The sequence below is a fragment of the Rhopalosiphum padi genome, chromosome 4 (assembly GCF_020882245.1).
Source record: "Rhopalosiphum padi isolate XX-2018 chromosome 4, ASM2088224v1, whole genome shotgun sequence".
Classification (NCBI taxonomy): domain Eukaryota; kingdom Metazoa; phylum Arthropoda; class Insecta; order Hemiptera; family Aphididae; genus Rhopalosiphum; species Rhopalosiphum padi.
In genome coordinates, this window is record NC_083600.1 from 24,508,861 (window position 1) to 24,529,098 (window position 20,238).

The following is a 20,238-nucleotide window of genomic DNA, read 5'->3' on the forward strand; positions in this document are numbered from 1 at the left end:
CCCTGAATATAAATCTGTCCTGTATAAAAATGTTTATATGTTTATGAATTTATGATATTGTGCTGTTGTATAATTATTTTGAATTTGGCGGGCTTCAGGCAATCGGTATGATAAGTGTCGTAACATCATGCACTGTCGTTATGTTTACAACACTTTATAACTTACCACATCAAATGGAAAATATCAAAGTAGAGGGGGTAGCGTTGCTTACTTGTTTCCATTTTTATTTCATAACCACGGTAACGTGAGATCGTTTATGACTATTATTTTGCATATTTTTAAATCCTGAATGTGTACAGTTCGGCCCCTTGTTATAGTATTTTTTTTTTATTTTTTTATTGTAATAGTACCTTCCTGTTTTTAACGACTTCTTATCATCCGATCACCGCCAAAGTGTGTTTATCATAGAGTAAGTCCATGGTGTTTATACTTAATTATTGATTGTAATTCGGTTTATTTGTTATTATGTTTTAATCATACCACAATTTAATATTTAAGAATTATAATTAATATAATAATAATTGAAAATTCCTTTAACTTAAATTATTATATTGTTAATCAACTATTAACTATTAATTCCCGAACTCTACACAGAAAGATCGATAGACGACTAATTAACACCACACATTTCGGATTACCGAATGGCGTCCGTTGTTGCAGTAAACATACATTATTGAAAATTTTACCGCTAACGACGTCAAGATATTGAATAAAAATGGATTTCGACATCGGAACAGAACTTCTAATTCAATCTCCGGGAAATGTATGGTAAGCATTTCTAAACAGATTTGTCGAAATTAATACAGTTGATTTCAATGTAGCTGACTCGATCCTGCAATTATGTCTGCATATACTACACCCATCTCATCGTTTTGCATTGTGTGTAGAATTTTTTTTTGTATTTCAAACAATGACATGAAAGTCGTCATGTATGTAATATATTCTAAACTCTGAAAGTCTATTTGTTAGGAATTTTAGGCATTCAAAAATTGTAATTGTTGTTCCAGTCCACTTAATATATAGAAAAATTATTGGTGGGGACAAGTGAATGTCTGAAATGGTAATCGGTCAAAAGGTCCATGGACAAGAAGTCTGTTTTAAAAAAAGTTGGACAAAAAGTCCAAATTCAGTTTATATAGTCGGACAAAAAGTCTGAAAACTCAAAATATTTTATATAATTAATATTTATTTTAAAAATTTAAAAATGTTTATAGACATTATATATTATACTTATACACATTATATTATTATATTTATTTCTATTATCTTATTTTCTTTTATAATTATATAATTTATTATAACATATTGGAACAACAATATCAACATTTATTTGTAACTAAATAAATTTTAACAAACAATGAATTTTATTTTATTTATAAATATGTCAATCTAAACAAAACTAAAAAAAAAAAATAGTATATCATAATTATAATAAAAAAATATAAATTTGTCATTATTATAGATACCTAACTATACTACTATAGTGGATTTCCGTTTATTTTTTTGTTAGTTATACGAAAATATAATAATATGTTTTACAGCATTTTTAAATTTTCAAAATAAATATTAATTAGGTATATAAAATATTTTGTATTTTCAAACTTTTTGTCTGACTATAAAAAATGAATTTAGACTTTTTGTCCTACTTTTTTATAGCGGACTTTTAGTCTGCGATTCGTCTGAAACATTTGTAGGTTATAATTTAAATTTAATTGAATAACCATTGTATCTTAGGAATAAATCATATCTAATAAGCCATATACATAACTATTTAAAAATGATCCATGCTTTATAGAATTAATAAACTTGAGCTGCATTTTAGCTTATAACAGGTCTTATGAGTAATTTTTGTTATCAGTTTAGAACAGATGTTGCGAACCTTTTGTAGATTTCATGCCAACATTGAACATTTTATAATCAAAATAAATTTAACTAATTATTCTATAGCTATTATACATTTTTTCTTAGGGTTTTCAAAATATGCATTACTTTTTAAGTTATATATTTTGTTGGAAAAGTTTTAAAGTAGTACAAGAATCATTAGGTTTATCCAACATGTATTAATCCTCTGTTTAATTTGGATTTGATATAAATTATCATGGAAAATAAACTTTCACATAGGTATGTTAACACTTTAACAGAAATATTAAATTAATTTAAAATGAGTCACTTTTTTAAATGTACAAAATATAATGTATTGAAGCAGTGAGTTCCATACATTATAAATTATAACTTAACATTTAAGAAATAATAAAGAATTTTGTTTTCATTTATTGCAAGATTGAATAATGAAATAAAAATATTTTCACATGCCTTTAAAATTTGGTTTACAATAAACATGTCATAGATTTACCATCTCAGTTGTAGAAAATGTTACTTACTTCAAATTAATGTTACAAAGTTTCTTTATTGTACCCAACTTACAATTATGTAACTTATTGTACATTAAGTTAAGATACTTATATTTTACAAACCTATAAAGTTATAATATCATGTATCCCATAATTTATATCTTACATACAAACAATGTCTTGTTTATTGCATTAATTGTTAATATAATTCAAGGAACCTATAATAGCATTTTATAAGGTTCTTTTCTGCTTCATTATGTGTAAGAATATTCTATCTTTTACTGGGAGAGGTCTTTTTAATCTATTAAATATCAATACATAATGTTAATTAATGTGGTAATTTTATTTAATATATTTATATTTGTCAATAATTGTATTATCTTAATTGTAATACATTACCTAATAAATAACAAGTTATTAAAATAAAATCTTATTTTGATATAAGTACACACAACTTGTAGTTTTTTCAGAAGTATTTATTATAAATATATTATATATAATAAAAACTATCCCTCAAGAATTATTATGTGGGAAACTAATTTTGTTCAAAAAAATTTAACTTTAGTTATCAGAAAAACAATAATTATTAGTATGATGTTTATTTTATCTCTTAACTATTTTTGTTGGAATATTTTATTTTTATTATATTATATTATTTATTAAAAAATTATGTTACATTATTTTAGTATTACATTTTTATACTTAATAATTTTAAAATTTAGATGGGTATTGAGTTCATAAAAAATGTATTAATGATTAATTATAAATTAAACTTAAAAATATTTTATTTATTTTAGGACACCGGCTTTTGTAGAAGAAGATGATGGTGATGAAATTTTTATAACTTACAAGGATGGTAATGGGGCAAATGAATGGATTAATAAAGACAGTCATAGAATTAAACCTATGAACGAAGAATGGGTATCCAAATTGACAAAAATTCCAACGTATGGATATATTTTATTTTTTTCATTTATTGTTATGTTAATTTTAAAATTTATATTTTAGTCTTTCTGAAAATAATTTACCTGATACAAAATCAATAATTACTAATGTTCCATCCACTGAAAAAGAAATATCAAAAAGATCTACTACAAGTGTACCACGATCATCCAGTATATTTAAAGTGAAATTTAAAAAAGATGATTTTTTGACAAAAAAAAACCCAAGGTAAGACATACATTTATTTTAATTTTGCAAGTTATGCTGCTTAAAATTGTATTAAGAATCATTTTAGTTGTTTAAAAAGTAATAGTTTATGTTTTTGTCAAAACTATAAATTCTACAAAAATCTCATTTCAGTGTTTTTATAGATTAGAATTTAACACCAAATATATACACATGAATCATATGCATTCAACTTGGTTATTACTTTTTAATAACAATAATTAACCAATAGTATTAATTATTTGTTTTGTTTTTACTGTAGACAATATTGATTGCATATAATTAGAAAAATATTATATTTTGTAGTAGATCATATCAATATGAAATCATAATTTTATAATCTTCTATTTAAACACACATTAGTCAAATCCTTTAATTTTGTTAATCAATTTAGATGAACAACTTCTATGGAATCTAATATTCAAGTATAATATACTATTTTAAATATAAAAATTTTAAAGTAATCATTTTTGAAAGCTACAAAACACATTGTAAAACTTGCTCTCTTAATGTACAAATTAATTCATAAAAAATAATAAAATTCAAATTTTAAAGTATAAAAATCAATAATAATTTAAAACTATTAGTAAACGTAAAAATATATTTAAAAAAACAATTTGGTTGCCAATTCAACACAATTATTTTTCAAATCAATATTGTTTTCTACTTGATAATGTTAATATAAATTATTGAAGTTAAATTCTAGTATACTTCGGTGATCCCAAAACTCTTTATAAGAACACTGAATTACTAGATTAAAAGTTAGTTACTACACTTTGCAGATAAAAAGGATTAAACAATTTTTTTAATTTAATTATGTATATTTTAACCTTTAACAGATAAAAATACCTTTAATTAAATATTAGGTCATTCAGATTAAATTATTTGTGTTACCTTAAAAGTAGTACACATGAATAGTATACAGAATCTGAAAAAAGTATGAAATAGAATATCTTTATATTTGCATCCTTAAATTTATTACATACATTTTTTAAGAAACCAAAAAATAACATTAAAATTAATTATATTACTAAAATATATATTATTTAAACTTGTGTTAGAAAAAATTATCTTATCCCTTTCACTTGGTGTATGACAAAAGTAAAAGCAACAAGGTATCTATTAAGAAATAAATGACTTATAAGGAAAAAATAACAAATAACAAGAACTATAATCATTTCCCCACTTTAGTACTAAATTACTAATCAATATACAAACTATCAAATATCATAACTTTTTATGCCAATGAATGTAGGTTACAGAAACATCTTCAAATTAAATATATTTATGTTATATTTATTTGTTTATAATACAATTCTTCTTAATTTTTTTAAATGTATATTATTGTTTCTATTTTATATTGTAATATTCTATTAGTTATGATTTGTTAAATTAATTTTAGTTAATCATCAAATTCTGTTATAACAGGTAATTTGATATTGACCCTTAAGTCTAAAATTGAATTACTTTATTCACAATAGTTGTCATTACTGAATGCTAGCCAAACTTTTAAGTTCAAATCATTTATAACAGTTTAGCTTAAGTATTCATCTTACTATAAATAGACTATTAATAAAGAGGTAGGTCAGTGACCTCAATCTGAATACCTACTCATGCAATTTTCCCTAATAAACTGGATCAATTTAATTTTCTATTATCCCAATTGAAATATTATTTATTATAATGAGTTGATTTAGGTATGAAAAGAATGAAAATAAAAAATTATACTTACTATCACATATTTTTGAAAATGGTTGGCTTGTTAAATTATAAACTTTAACTTAGAATTATATTAAAATCATTTTTTATCTAGTTGCTATTATAATATACTTATATAATTCTTTGACATATCAACAAATTTTAGCTTAAATCATAACATATTTTCAAATAATACATTTAGATACTATAAACAAATACCAAATTCTCCTACTATTTTCATTCTTGTGAGTTTGATTAAATTCATATTATAAGCTTAATGCATGATAAATTATAGTCTATAATTTTTTTTTTTAAATAGTTATTTACTGTGACATGTGCTATTTCATTATTGTTCTTATTTTTATGATTTAAATAGTTAATCCAGAATATTATTAGTCATTATCATATATACGTTTAACATTCTAATGAAAATAATTACTTCATTTTATTCATAGATTCTAAAAATAAAGAACAAAAAGTAATGAAAGATGCTAAAAAGTCTTCAGATCGTGAGTCAAAACAACTTTTATTGTGTGGCACTCCTGTAAGTATTATTTATTTTCTCTTTTTATGTATTTATTAAGTACATGCCAAGATGACTACTAATAATATGATTAAAGAAAGTTGTAATTTTTTCTTTTTAAATTGATTTAACATTTTGATTAAATTTTATTTTTAATTTTGTAATTTTACAGTGCTTATAACTATTGGTATATTAATATTATAATATAGAATTTATATAAAATATACTGTGGTTAAACCTGATCAATCTCATATACAATGATATTGTATTATACATTTTAAATGGTGTTGTTCATTGAAAACCCAATATATTAATTTTATATAGTATAATTACATTGAAATTGAACTTGTTTGTTATTTTATTATTACTTATAAAGTTATAACAGTAAATCATGTTTTTAGAGTAATGAAAAACATTCTGCCAGCACAACATTAAAACATTCACACATTGTAGAAAATTCAGAAATGGAAGACATAAAAGGTAATTAAATAAAGAACAGTTTTCATTAAACAATATTTCATGTATATATTTTTCTTCAAAATAGTTGTAGAAAGTATTAATTCTTCAAAAACTCCAAAACCTTTGACAGAAACTAATTTATTGAGATCTGAAAATTTTGAAGAACTATTAGAAGATATTGAAGCAGAAGCAGAAATATGTTCACCAACAAAATCTATTTCTCGCAATGATATAAAACAAAAGAAAAAAAGTAAGGATGGTTCTTAGTATAATTAATAAATAAATGATTCATTACTCAATTCCTTTTCTATTATCTTAGAGAAAAAATCATATTTTGGTCAAAAAAGGAGGTCTGAAAAAAAAAAATCAAAATCAAAATCAAAAAAAAGTGAAAGTAAAAAGAAAAAATTAGTAGTTAAATTAAATCCGAATAATGTTAAGTAAGTATATAAATATAAGCTAATTTTATTTCCTATTTTATTCAAAATATATTTTTACTTTAATACAGAAAAGTTAGTACATTGCTAGATAATAGCACATTGAATCATTCAGATGATAAAGAAACATCACCACCTTTGAAAAAACTTAAACCATCTCTTCCTATCAGTAGTCCACAAGAAAATTCAATAAATCAAAGTTGTTCACCTTTATTCCATGAACTAGCTAACAATACTCTACTACAAAAAAGTATAGTATATTTTATGATGTTATGTGTTTTTAAAATAAATTATTTTTATTTAACATCTAAACTTGTAAAAGAAGATTCAACGGATACTTATTAGTTTTGTTTCTTACACGTTTATTTTTATTCAGTTAGAATGGATGCTGCTAATGAACAAGGATTAAGATGTCCAAAACAAGAATGTCGAAAATTATTTCGTAAAGAAAATCTATTAATGGTTAGTGTCATTGAATTTTATAGTTTTCTACAGTTAATAAATCTCTACATTTTTATTTTAGATGCATATTAAACACTATCATTCTGAATACACTGAATTATTGGTGTCAACACCAAATGTAACAGATCTTGCGACAGCAAGAATCGAAGGTGAAAATGTTGATGAATTATCTCCATCATATTTTCTTCATAGAATATCTCAATTAGAAGCTAAAAGAAGTTGGGGCAATACATCTTATGAAACACCTTTGCCAACTGCAATGCCTTCATCATTAAAACTGACTGAGTTAGTATTTATTTATTTATAAGGATGTATTTATAATATTATGTTTGATGGCTATATAATAAATAATTATTTTATAAGGATTTAAAATAAATTTAATATGATAAATAATATTTTACAGACAGGAAATCAGTAATAATACCTCTCTTAATTCTGAAAATTATAACACATCGTTCACATCCATTGACCAACCAAATAATATAACTCAAACTTACAATTCTAAGTAATATTTATAACTAAGTTATAGATTTATTTATAACTACATATATTTTATTGAATTTTCAGGGATTCTGGAATTTCTGGTGTAGTAGAATCATTCAGCTCAATAACTGAGACGCCAATTAAACAACAATATGTTGAAATGAAAGAAGCTATTAGAAATATAACATTAATTGATGATTTTGAAAATGAAACTAGAGGTATTAATCTAACATCATAGCCTAGATTATATATATATATTATAATGTTATTTGATTACAGACAGTTATGATATGATAAGTATAGGAGGCTCAGACAGACATTTTAAAATTAAAAAAAATAAATCTGACATTGAAACTTTACCAAAAGAAGAGGTAATCAATTGTTCATGTGCTTCAAACCAAGAAGATGGTTTAATGATTCAAGTATGTATAAAATTATCTAATTTTACAATTCAACATTTTTATTCTTCTTTTGATATTGCTTGATATAGTTTGATGTAGATCTTTTAATTAACATTTGACATTTATGTATAAAATTACTTCAGAATATTTTATGTATTCTTCATTCTTAACATTTACCAACAGTTTATATCACACTTGTGTAACATCTCAATTTTATTTTTATTCTAGTGTGATATTTGTTTGTGCTGGCAACATGGATATTGTAACAAAATCGATTCTGAAGATCAAGTACCCGACAATTATATTTGCACTAGTTGTTTATATCCTCTAAAGAAAAGACGATCAAAACAATATGACTATTCACAAGATTGGATTAAAGAAGGAACATTAGCCAGGTTTGTTGTATTAAACTTGGCCAATATATCAATATTATATGTATCTAAGATTGTATATGATTTACAGTGTCTTACAACATAAAGATGAGCGACGAAGAAAAGATGAAGCTATTTTAAAACAGTCTCATCAGTTAGTAGCTGAAATAATAGAACACAATAATTATTTGCACAGTTTACAAGTTAAAACTACAATTTATGGGTATGTTATTTTTTAAGTTATATTTTATATTATTTGAATGATGTGGATACCTATGATTTACAAAAATTTAATTAATTTTACCAATTTTACTTTTTTTACAGTCAAACCCCTGATCATCCTAAACTTTATTTGTGGTCTGAACAAGGTTCAACGAGAAATGAAGAACCTATTCAAGATAAACTTGAAGAATGTAAATTTACTATATACTATTTTTAGACACTTAATATTTAAGTTTTTTTGAAGATGTATTTTATGTTAAACGTTGGATCAATACATTTTCAGTGCTTTCTGGTCCAGTACCCGAAAAACCTATCAACACTTCTGATTGTAGAAAAAATTTACTCGTAGAAATTGAGGATGGTTTTGACAATTTAGAAGCCAGAATTAATTTATTTGAAGCTAAAACTAATGGTAAGTTTTCTTAATTTAAAGTCACTTATTATTTAAACTACTGTAGTATACATTTCATTATGACTTTATAGGACTTGAAGATCAAGTTAATGGCTGTGTAGATAATGAAGTCTTAACAAATACTGTTACTTTATTGTTACGAGATTTAAATTCAATCAATCATCATATGTCATTTGAAAATAATAACAATAACAAAGAAGAAGAAACTGTTTAAATAAACTTGTCATCTCGATGGATTTAGTTACATGCTAATGTTACGTCTCAAATTCTAAACATATCCAAGTACCATACATAATTTTTAATTATTGTTTATTAGTTTATTATAAAAGTAACATAATTATCTGACAAAGGTTCTGAATTTAATTTGTGTTTTGTAGTTGTATTAAAACAATTTCATATGTTAAAACTGCTCCAGCAACCTGTACAGAAAATTAAAAATGTTATTTGTGATTGACTTACAATTTTTAAAATTGTATAGTTAAACTTACCCCCAAAAGAAAGTTTCTTGTAATTGAAAACATTTTTAATCCTGTTAAAGCTACATAATCTGATGTGACTTCTTGTAAAAATCTTTGTGTCTTAAAAATAAAATAATATATTTTATTTATTTAAATTTTAATATCTTTTATTGTACTATAAACAGAAATATATTAAATAATTAATCAATACAATTTAAGATTTGGTTGAACATCTGACTATAGTTTTATGTATTAATTGTTTACACTTTTTACCTTTTTTTTTTTAAAGTAAAGTATTTTTAATTTTTATCACTATTATAGATTTACCTATAGAATAATTATGCTCAGTAGGTGCAAGAAAAATTTACTTTATAAAACAAAATATAATTTAATTATAGTTATTTTTTATGATAAATTATTTAATTATTGATTAAGCTTATAAAGTTTCTACAGAATAAAATAATATTATTAATTAATAATTATAATTTATAAATTATCATAATAGAGTTTGTGTCAAAATTGATTTAATATTAATTTCAACTAAGAGGACACTACCCTCATTTATTATATTATTTTTTTTAAAATAAAGCTAATTCACCTATTATAATATTTAAATTTTAAAGTAACTTATAATCATTTTAAGTTACAAAAATTGTACAGTTTTATTATGTTCATAACTAATTACATATTTGAATATTTAAAAAATCTTTAAAATGCCTTAGATTTACATTTAAATTTTATAATGGGTCAATTCACTTTAATTTAAAAAATAATAAAGTTAAATGGATTATTGTAAAAATAGAACTTGGTTTTGTATGTTTGTAAGACGGAAACAACATATGTGGTTTAATAGTTTACTTTATTTTATGATGAATACCTAACTAAGATAACATTTATTTCTCGGATGAAAGTTGAAATATTGTTACAACATTACTGACACTTTGGGGTTTGGGAAATCCAAGCATTATTTAATCGATAAATAATTTAAATTTTGATAAAAAAGAACGTTTATAAAATCATACTTCTATGCTGTAACTGTGTGTTGGACACATGAAAATTTCTGGCACAATTTTTTTGCTCTCATCGTTTATTGCAGATGCTTGCATCACGACTGCTGTGGTCCGAAACACCAAAAACATAAACGAGTACATGTAGAACAGCGTTCTGAAATAGCTGTGTTTGATAGAACTGTTAACAATAATGAGTAATAAATGTATTGGCCTGTTTTGATTTTTTTTTTAATGCTTTTGTATTTTATACATTATTCATGCACGGTGATTTTTTGGGTGTAACACGTTTTCACCAAATGTGTATCTTTCCCTTTTCCACCAAATGAGATCCACCTTACTTAACAACGTTTTCACCAAAACAATTTTTATACTGCGCTTATATTAAAACATTTAATACAATAATAAGTTTATTTAACATATTAATACTGGATTAAAAAAATTTTTTATTTTGGTATATATAATATATACTTAAGCTGTTATTTATATGTATACGTGTACTCATATATATATATATAATTGGATGATGTATTTTTTTTTAAGTGTAGAATATACTTTTCGTGAGTTTTTCGGATTGATATAAAATGTTTATATATACATATATTATCAATGTACCTATATTGTATATTGTACGTTTATGGTATTTGATTGTATGTTAAACCGTTGCCGTATTTATTTCCTTTTATGTTGATGAACTAAGATAATATCTAACGGGACAATATTTTATGAACAAGTGAAAAAATTTAAATTGTGCATTACAACTGAGTGTTAAAATAAAATGTTTTATAGCTTTTAATATAAACGTAGTATATAATTGTTTTAGTAAAAACGTGGTGTATATTGTGTTATCTTATTTGGTGGAAAAGGGAAAGATACCTTTAGGTGGAAACGGGTATCACCCGATTTTTTTAATCATGCTTGTTCGAGCAGTCCCATTTAAATGCTAAAAAATGTGTGCCAACAGATCCACGACTATTTTTTGTTAAAGCCCGTTTGGTGCGGACCAAAATCACACTCGACTAGGTAATTAGTATTTTAGCTACCTAAATTTAAGATAAAATTTTCGTTAAAATAACTTAACATCAATGTAAATAATTAATCGATAAGAAATCAGTTAATATTGTTTAAAGTTATGTTAGGTATATTTATGTTTTTAAAAATGGAATGACCTCAAACCTAAATCGTGATGAAATACCTCCGTAAATTTATACTAAAAGTTTTTTTGGGTTCTTTCTCATGCGAAACCGTTTGACTATAATTTCATTATTACGCAATAACTATCGAATATTTATGGACGATGGTATTAACCATGGTAATCAACTACTGAGTACTGACGTAACAGTAACTACGAACAGTGGCGTATTTACGGGGGGGGGGGGGTCCAGGGGTACTGGACCCCCCCAAAACCTCTCCGAAAAAAAAAACTAAAATTCTTACATATTTGCAGAACCCGATTTATGTAGGCACGCGCGGATATATTTTTTTCCCGTTAACAAAATATTATATAAAATATAGTTTAAAATTCGTTACGCAACATATGTTCCTTCAGCATGGTTTTGAATAATAAGTATAGAAATTATACATTTATAATAATACAATTATATATCTTGTTCAACTTCTTCCAAAAACTACATAAGGACGTAACTATTACAAGATATCATAGTTTATAGTATATAAACTATTATTCATATATTATAGTTTATCATAGATTAATTATGTATAAACTGAGGACCACCCCCCCCCCCCCCCCCAGAAAAATTTGAAAATACGCCACTGACTACGAAGACAGTTTATTAGTTCCTATGAAGCAATTAATTGATTATTTAATAAATCAAATTTCCTATATTATTCTGATTTAATAAAATTATTTTACATAGGTACCTGCAGGGTTATTACTTAATGGCTATTGCTACTATCATAAAATAGGATTATGGGAGACAAGACCATCTAAATTTTCTCGTTTATTTCAAAATAATTTTCCCTACCTTCTAGGTCCGCTAAACCGGTCATCTGTAATTCTCAAATTTACTAACAAACCACATGATTACCGATGAGAGATAACCGAAAATGGATATGGTTTTAAATTATTAAATTTTTCATGATGGCGCTACAATGTAAATTTATTAACCAATTAAGAAATTTAAAAATTGATATTATACCCGGGGCCCTTCAATCACGTAGGAATTATGTACATACATTTTGTATGTAAAATTGTAAATTTTTAAATGCTCGTAATTATTTAAAAATTAAAATATTAAAAAAAACTACGTGCGCCCGCAATTGACATTGTCCTCTCTAATCTTAGTTTTTGAAAATGTATGATCTTTATTAGCCATTAGGTGTTATAACTTATAAGCATAAAATGGAGCGAGTATACTTAAAAAATAACACTGTACATTATTATTTTGTTGTATGCATATAATAGTCTCACTCGATTTCCGTAATGAGCTGAGCGCAAATGAAATAAATGTTACTGCCTATTGACAACGCCACAATGACGTTGATATGATCGTCAATTTTCTTGACCAAATGAGTTAAGGACGTGTAAGTCTCTCGGTATTCCTGCCACTGCGACATTGTCAGCATCTTTCGTACACCGCAACCGGTAAAAAGAAAAATCGATATTAATAATTATTTACACGTCAGGTGTGTAATACAGTTTACCACTATGCGCCTATACTACTTAGTGACATAATTACACGTATATAAGTAATATAAACAAACATGATATCTCACATCTAACGTTTTCACTAGAATACTAGATCATGTTGATACAAATAATGATTTATGATAGATATACATATTTATATATTATGAGTATAAATATACCAAATACTATTTATTAATTTTATATTCAGGGGAGAGTTTAAGTCTTTAGGAAGAAATTTGATGAGCAAAAAAATAGTCCTAAGCTTCAAAGAATAATTATTTGAGAATAATCCACAACATTATCTGATTTTAGGATGATGGGTGGTGTAAAAATAATAAATGTGATTCGAGGAAAAAAAGTTCAAGCCACCACTGCTAAATACTAAATAGTATACATTTTAATATTATATAGTCTTAAGCCCTTAAAGGTACTATATAAACTCGATTTCCTAACAAGTAATCTCCTTAACTATACATGCCGAATCCACAAGTGACCATAATAACTGTTTACGATATTTTTACTAGAATAAGCATTTCTAAATACAAACAATAATTAGTTTAATTGCTTTTTTACACTATAGATTTATAGGTACCTACTGAACAAAAATATTTTATTTTTTTTTTACATTATTTTGTATTTAAAAACATTTAAAACACTCACTTGACCTCTAACGCTATGCATGGCTTTTGTTAGTTTCTTAAACTGAGCCGCCAGTGCTGAGCTGACTAACATGATGAAAAGATCGGTGAAATTCCACAGGAACGTCGCAGTCAGACTTAACCACATTACCAAGAAGCCTTTTACCGGGTTATAACTGTCATAATCGTCGTACAAGTACCAATGCGTCTTTAAAGAAAACCGTTCGAGATATCCTATGAATGTTGCCTGTGTATACAAATTCATAAACCCGTTGCCATTAATTAAGTTCAGAGACGTATAAATATTTTACATACTCACAACTCACTTAAAAATTAAAATATTGTAAAAAGCCGATGAGAGAACACAGATAATGTTCTCACCTTTAAGTTTGATAATAGGTAATTTTACTCTAATATTTAAGCTAATCACACAAAATTGACCATGCTGAACGAAAATTTGCCATGTTATATGCTTGTAAGACAACATATTATGCGGGTGTAACGTCCTCTTAATAAATTCAGAGGCGTACTGGTGATTTAGAAAAAAATATTAAAAATCAGGAGATTAATGAAATTAAAATGTTAAAACGTCAATATTTTCAGAAAAATGAACTCTTCAAAATGGCTATCTTCAATTTTTTTGAAAATAATTAAATAAAAAAATATATTTTTTAAGTTTTTTATCAAAACATTAAAATAAATTAAAACATGAGCTACTTGTAGTTCTTGTACCTGCGAATTTTATTAAATACCAGAGTTATGATATCTCCATTATTTCAGGAGAAATCACAATATGTAAATCCTCACGGGACACTGTATTATAATTATTATTTTAAAGCAAAATTTAATTAATTTATAATATTTATTACTTTTTTAGTATACTCATATATTTTATTATAAATCAATTATCATTTTCATTTAAATTTTAAAGGCGGGAAAAATATCATCAAGGTATACCCACTAATATTATATTTACAATTACAATCATCGGAAATAACCAATAGGTATATATTATATATACCTACATTTATGTATACTCTATACATACGGATTGATCTAGAAGTATAAGACTGCCATTATCATCATTGTCGATCAGCGACATGGATGCAATGTCATCTTTACCGCCGGGCCTTGTATTTAACCAATTGTGTAAGCCGTGTTCAGCTGAAAATAGTGTATATTTGGTACACAACTGCATAACTTTTATGAATATAGTGAATAATGTTAATGATATAGTTAGTATGTACATACATTATAGTGTATTTCATAAATATAAATCTATAACTAATAATGTAACATATAATGTAGCATATAAGTAATCAATAATTTTAGACATTCTTGTTTTAACAAGTTTTATACTAAAAAGTGCAGAACTATTTAGTTAAAATAATAGATCAGTCATAAAGTCACTCTTATACAGTTTTACTATTTCTGTATTTTAATGTAATTTTTTTAGTGATTTTATTTATCGAACTTTACATTCATCATAATAATAATTTGAATAAATGGTAAAGATAATACAGTGGAACCCTCGGTATCTCATCAGTCTCGATGAGGGACAAAAATAATATCGAAATTTCCGATTTACCTAGGGAATTGAAAACATAAATCAAATTTTAAATAAAAATTTTTATTTTTTGTGGAAATTTTTATTTATAATATAAAAATTATTTATTGTATAATATTGTATATACATATAATTTGTGTTTGGCGTTTGTAATAGGCACACATTATTTTTCATGGAAGTAGAAAATCTTTCATTTTATTTTTTTATTGTTACTACTTACTAGAAGTACATTCATTAAAATGACTTCAAAAATTAAGTGCAAATAAAATGTTGTCAAACTTCTGGCTGTTAAGAGTAAAGAGATGTATATATAGTATATTCGAAGTTCATTAATAAAATAAATTTTCAGCTCGGGCACTACCTATTAAAGGTTTAACAACAACAATTTCTTCCTCGTCCGTTGCTTCATCAACAAAAGCTGTCTGGCTGATTGGGAATGGGAATATTAGATATGTTGAGAACTGCAGTTAAGCTTCCTGATGTACTCAAATTAGAATCAATATTCAAAAATATGTCCTCATTTGGGAATTGTATACTTTAACCTAATCTGTCATATATTCGAGTTAATGAATCGTAATAGTGGACACTCCATGGTTACCGGATAATAATTTATTGGACTTATAGAAAAATTCGACACACGAAAACTTTGAGATACTGAAGTTCAAGATAGCTAGGTTGACTGTATTGATTTTCATATGTTTTTTTTTAATTTTTAAGGGCATAATGTTATTATTCTATAGTGTATATTATATTTGTTCATATTATTAAAATTACACTTAAAATTAATAATATTTTTATAACTAATAAATATATAATTGGAAAATGTGCTCGGATAATAAATTGGTTTGTTCAGAATAATACAATTCGCTCTTTTTTTATTATAATATGTGTAGTGTGTAAACCTATGAAAAACTAAATGTGCGTGAACTATGTCACTATGATGATGTAGGAAAATATTAAGACAACGCCACACCCGCGTGTTGTTATGTCTTAAAAACGTATCTGTCGTTTATTCGCTTGTATTTTTCTAAGACGGAGACAACGCACGTGTGTATGGCTTTCCCTTTTAACTATATTATAAACGTACTTACTGAACGCGAACACTAGTAATACCACAGCAAGAGTAGTTGATTTCCATCCGAGTCTTGGAGCGCCAAACCTCCTCATTGAAATCTCTACCGACCGCCAGTCCTGCATCAGCTTAGGCCATTTCTTCGCTAGTTTTATGAACATCCAAAGTGCACAACACGCATTGCCGTAAAATATACTTCCCGATGTTGCTTTCTTTATCCCTCCTGCGGAAATGGTGTTTATTTTGGAGATAAATCTTAAGTATTTTCATCATAGCTAGCTACAAGTAATGGGGTCCCATTTCCCGATCTGCAGGTCATATAATCATGACCAAAATACCTACTTATAAGTTTTGGGATTCAGATAAAATCGTTCTATAATATTTAATATTTACTCCAATGGGGGCGCCCATTTATACTTATAACCTATATTATAAATAATCATAATATTTATAGATATACGATAATACGATATACTATAGGTATAAAATATAGCTCGTACCTTTCGCGGTCAGATTATCTTGATTTAAGTTCCTTATAGTGTAGTCCAACGAGAATAACTCAATGGACGCAAATCCACAAAACAGAAGAAACGAGTAAATAGCAATCGGATAATACCAGCGAAACGTCAATTTGTAAACGTCTCGTTGGTATATGTTACTGACCGGAAACACTCCAAAGATTGACGCGAACGTTAACACGTACCGAATGTAGTAATGAACTCCGGTCCTAAATCGTTGATAAAAAGACAATGCAAAACGGGTTCAATTAAAAATTACTCATAATAATCACACAAAATATTTAGTATAGCTGTATAATATCCCAATACAACAAAAACATTTATAAATAGTAGTATAAACTATAAGGTTGATAATTGGTGAACCTATGGTACGGCTCGTACAGGTACAATAGTCAAATTTTAATGGTGCTAGAGCTAGACGCAGTGTTTCCCAAAGTGTGTTCCGCGGAACCTTAGGGTTCCTTGGGACAATCTCAAGGGTTCCGCCAGATGTATATGATTATTGAGAAAATTATTTTATATTATATTTGGATTATTTATATTATTAAAAATTATTATTTTAAATTATTTAAAGAAGGGGGTTCTGCAAAACACAAATTATTTCTCAAGGGTGCCGTGGTCGTAAAAGTTTGGGAACCGCTGATGCTAGAGAATATCATTATTTCTTTGTTAAATTTTACAGGTAAGGAAAAAAAATGATAAATGTTTTATATTAATTATTAAACTATTAACAGTTACCAATTATAAAATGTTAAAAGTTTGATACTCATTTATAGACATACCCAATATTTTGGACTTAGGGAAAAGTGGCTCATTTTAAACACGTTGAATATTCGCATCAACATATTCTACAGTATATAGTTGTGAAAATTTTTTTTACAATGAATCCAATCAAATCAAAACAAAACAATAAATAATAATGCATTGATGGATGCAACTAATGCTATTTCTGAGAGGAGTTAAATGTGACGGATATAAAGTTAAAAATTGAAACATAAAACGTACTTATTTATAACTTTATATCCGTCTTTATAACTCCTCACAGAAATAGCATTAGTTACATCCATCAATGCATTATTATTTATTGTTGTGTTTTGATTTGATTGAATTCATTGTAAAAAAAAATTGTTCACAACTATACTGTAGAATATGTTGATGCGAATATTCAATGAAATATATAACGTACTTATTATCAGTGCTGATTTTAGGCAGATGCCAGCCGAGCCCCTGTCCCTAGCATCGCACTTTGGGCGTCGCGTTAATGAAATTATACATTATTTTAAACTATAATTTTTCGGCGAAATTAAATTTTAAAAAAAATACGATTTTTCTCAAACCTCTATAGGGTGAAGCCCTAAGGTCGGCTCTATATTATATAGCCGGCGCGTATATACAGATATTATAATAATGATGTTATACATATTTTCAAATTGTTAAGACTCACCCCCTCTTAATCAAGATTCAGGGACGACATTATCGCGCGTCCTTATTATAAAAACTAGTTTCAGAACCTTAAAATAGGAGGGGGAATTAAATTTTTTTAACACAACATTGAACTGTTGATACTAATACTTTTTAAACTGTATTTCAATAAAAATATTCATTTTTATTTTATTTTATTGTAATTTTACATAATTATAGTATCATTATTCATTAGTATCTATACATAATACATATACGTTATAATTTATTTATTGCAATAGATGATGGTCAATGCGCAATACCTAACCTAAACCTGTAGATTACATACTCGCTACTCGCATACTAACTGCCAACTGGTACCAAACACATTAACAATATATATAGGTATCTATAAAAGGAATCTAGGTAAAAATGTCCGTGGTAAAATTGTCCAAAATAAACTAAGTAAAAGACCTCATTAAAAATATTTACAATATTGATTATAATAATATTAAAAAAAAAAAAATAAACAATTATTTCATTATTGCGGTAGTCAGATATGAAGTGTACCTATTTATACAACATTGATTATAATATTTTAAAAAATAATTAATAATTCTTTCGTTATTGAATATAAAATATAAATAAAAAAATTGATTATAAAAATGTCCAAATAATAGTTAATAATTAATAATTCTTTCGTTATTGAATATAAAATATAAATAAAAAAATTTATTATAAAAATGTCCAAAAAAAACCCAGATAATTATTGCCTAATTAAAATTTATGAATGTCAACGATATACATTTTAAAAAGTTTTCTATAATACTTCTTTCTTTATTATTATGCTCTTCGCAATTTTTTTTAAATTTTTCTTGCATATTAATATACATTTTTTTTTTGCCGGAGGTTGTCCTAAATCTCTTTGCCCAATTTTAACTAAATTTTACCATGGACATTCTTGATTTCGGACATTTTTGTATAATACCCTATAAAAGACGTTTTTCTATGTTTCTCATAGGTGCAATTTGGGTTTTAAATTTTTAGGGGGGTGCTATTATAATCTATACATGTGTTTTTCTAATAATAAAAACTATATTAAATTTAAAACATTTTAGGATGATTACGGTCGATTTTGGGGGGCTTAGCCCCCCTCAAAATTGCTCTTATGATGTTCCTATACTTTTGACCGAGACTAACTTGTTCAGATATTCGTTGAATTCCCTCGCACTGTACTCTTGCGTGGCCAGCGTGCACGGGCTCACCGAGTTATGTTTATTTCTTCTGATATCGTGCACGGCCGACATAATAGTGATTCTCGGCCGGAATTTCATTCCACACGAACAGCTATGTTGTACCTCAATAGTTATTCAGGACACCCACGGTTATATGTGACACGCCGGTCTGCTGTAGTAGTAAGTACAATGGTCATATAGTATGTCATAAAGTTTAGAAATATAATAAAATCATCTATAAACGTCTCCGCTTCACTCATGAATCACTCAAATCCACTAGTTTCTGCTTTTGGTTCGGATACAATTCCTAGCAACCCTCTACGCAGACTGAAAAGAAAACGGTACTGCGACGTAAGCTTTGATTAAAATGAATTAAGCTATATAAATAAAAAATAAAATCCAACCTAATAAGTATTTTATAGTATCGTCATTGGATGGTTGCTTTTCTTCGTGTATGCGTCCGGGTCACAAAGTATGGCACACATGCTGCTTATTGTAATAATTAATTACAGGTTGTATGTTTTATTAATGAAGTTTTTTTAAAAAAAAGAGTCCATAATATTATAGTGCTATGTTCTCGTAGTTGTCTCGGTGGTCTATTTTACATATAGGTAAGCACCAGCACATACTCCGTCGTAGGCATACTAAAAAACTTTATTTAGTAATTATACAAGCGTAGGTACCTATATAATTTAGGTAGGTAGGT

At 26.1% G+C, this 20,238-nt stretch overlaps 2 protein-coding genes across 4 annotated transcripts; one reads left to right on the plus strand and one right to left on the minus strand.

The window, feature by feature from the left end:
• Positions 1 to 426: 426 nt before the first annotated feature.
• Positions 427 to 9,599, plus strand: LOC132929687 (PHD finger protein 20). Of its 3 annotated transcripts, XM_060995208.1 has the most exons (18): positions 427 to 768; positions 3,149 to 3,298; positions 3,360 to 3,518; positions 5,670 to 5,760; positions 6,141 to 6,219; positions 6,284 to 6,448; positions 6,518 to 6,638; positions 6,707 to 6,885; positions 7,012 to 7,097; positions 7,159 to 7,382; positions 7,501 to 7,602; positions 7,665 to 7,798; positions 7,860 to 8,002; positions 8,210 to 8,376; positions 8,444 to 8,575; positions 8,677 to 8,765; positions 8,858 to 8,986; positions 9,058 to 9,599. In XM_060995208.1, exons 1-18 carry the CDS (start codon positions 716 to 718, stop codon positions 9,198 to 9,200), a joined length of 2,346 nt encoding a protein of 781 aa, XP_060851191.1. In that variant the 5' UTR covers positions 427 to 715; the 3' UTR covers positions 9,201 to 9,599. The 3 variants fall into 3 exon arrangements, with proteins under 3 accessions (XP_060851191.1, XP_060851189.1, XP_060851190.1); XM_060995206.1 differs by lacking the exons at positions 427 to 768; positions 3,149 to 3,298 and having other exon boundaries at positions 3,384 to 3,521; positions 5,672 to 5,760; XM_060995207.1 differs by lacking the exons at positions 427 to 768; positions 3,149 to 3,298 and having other exon boundaries at positions 3,384 to 3,521; positions 5,672 to 5,760; positions 6,329 to 6,448.
• Positions 9,279 to 19,842, minus strand: LOC132929689 (gustatory receptor for sugar taste 64b-like). The gene is made up of 8 exons (XM_060995210.1): positions 19,498 to 19,842; positions 16,879 to 17,105; positions 16,398 to 16,601; positions 14,788 to 14,903; positions 13,762 to 13,986; positions 12,883 to 13,037; positions 10,467 to 10,632; positions 9,279 to 9,564 (listed from the first exon to the last, which is right to left on the minus strand). Exons 1-8 carry the CDS (start codon positions 19,629 to 19,631, stop codon positions 9,451 to 9,453), a joined length of 1,341 nt encoding a protein of 446 aa, XP_060851193.1. The 5' UTR covers positions 19,632 to 19,842; the 3' UTR covers positions 9,279 to 9,450.
• Between the last annotated feature and the right edge of the window lie 396 nt (positions 19,843 to 20,238).